Source organism: Arachis ipaensis, chromosome B10 (assembly GCF_000816755.2).
Source record: "Arachis ipaensis cultivar K30076 chromosome B10, Araip1.1, whole genome shotgun sequence".
NCBI lineage: Eukaryota > Viridiplantae > Streptophyta > Magnoliopsida > Fabales > Fabaceae > Arachis > Arachis ipaensis.
This window is the reverse complement of record NC_029794.2, coordinates 126,351,933-126,352,857: the sequence shown is the minus strand read 5'-3', so window position 1 is coordinate 126,352,857 and position 925 is coordinate 126,351,933. Positions and strand designations below refer to the sequence as shown.

The 925-nt window shown below is 30.6% G+C and overlaps 1 protein-coding gene across 1 annotated transcript in view; it reads right to left on the bottom strand.

Moving 5' to 3' along the window:
- LOC107621433 (protein FEZ-like) overlaps nucleotides 279-925 on the bottom strand; it is a 2,266-nt gene continuing 1,619 nt past the window's right edge. Inside the window, exon 4 of the mRNA XM_021114688.1 lies at nucleotides 279-823. Coding sequence (XP_020970347.1) covers nucleotides 287-823 — 537 coding nt within the window. The 3' untranslated portion in view covers nucleotides 279-286. The remainder of the gene's footprint in view (nucleotides 824-925) is intronic.

Here is a 925-nt window from a genome sequence, read left to right as displayed (position 1 = left end):
CAAGTTAAACTTTAAAACTATGTGAGAAAATTATGAAAAAACTATATATACAAGCAAACTATGTGTACACAAATCAAGTATCTGAGATATATATACAACTAATAAGCAACCAATTAATTATACGAACAAAAAGAAACTACATATACACATATATAACACATACATGTACATTTACTAGTAAAATCAGAGCCTAACAATGGTACTGATTTTAATGGTAAATGTGCTTATCAAAACCAAAATAAAATCCAAATTTTGGTTTTAATTAACTATGGTATATAATTTTTTTTTAAGTGTAAGATTTATTAGTGGAATAGGTAGTGGACATGTCTGATAAGTAGTCCCATGGCAGAGTAGTATTAGGCTTAATATTATTATTCCAAGCAGCATCATCATCATTTGGAGGCAAATTGAATGGGAAGCCAGCAATTGTTGTAATTACACCTGAATCATCATCATCTGAGGTTGCCATGATGTTTGGTTGCATCATCATAATTGAAGAAGATGAGAACCCACTACTATTATTATTGTAATGATGATGATTTGGATCTTCATGAAGGCCTATGTTGGAAGAAATAACAATGGAGCTACTAGTAGTAGTAGCATCAATTTCTTTTGTGGGTTCAAGGGTAGAATTGGAATTGTAGAAGATGAAGTTGTTGTTGGAGTTTGGAATAATAGGGTGTTGGTGTTGTTGATGTGTGAGTATATCATCAAATAATTGATTATGATGATTCCAATTATAAGGATGATGAGATAATGAGGCTTTTTGTGCCATGGACATTGTGTTTGTTTTCTTGAATATCCTACATATTGCCCATGAATCCTGAAATTCCAACCAACCAAATTTCATTAATTAATTTTCTGTAATTCACTTCCATTGTATAAATATACTTTTAACAATTTCTCATTCTTAGATTAAGGGCAA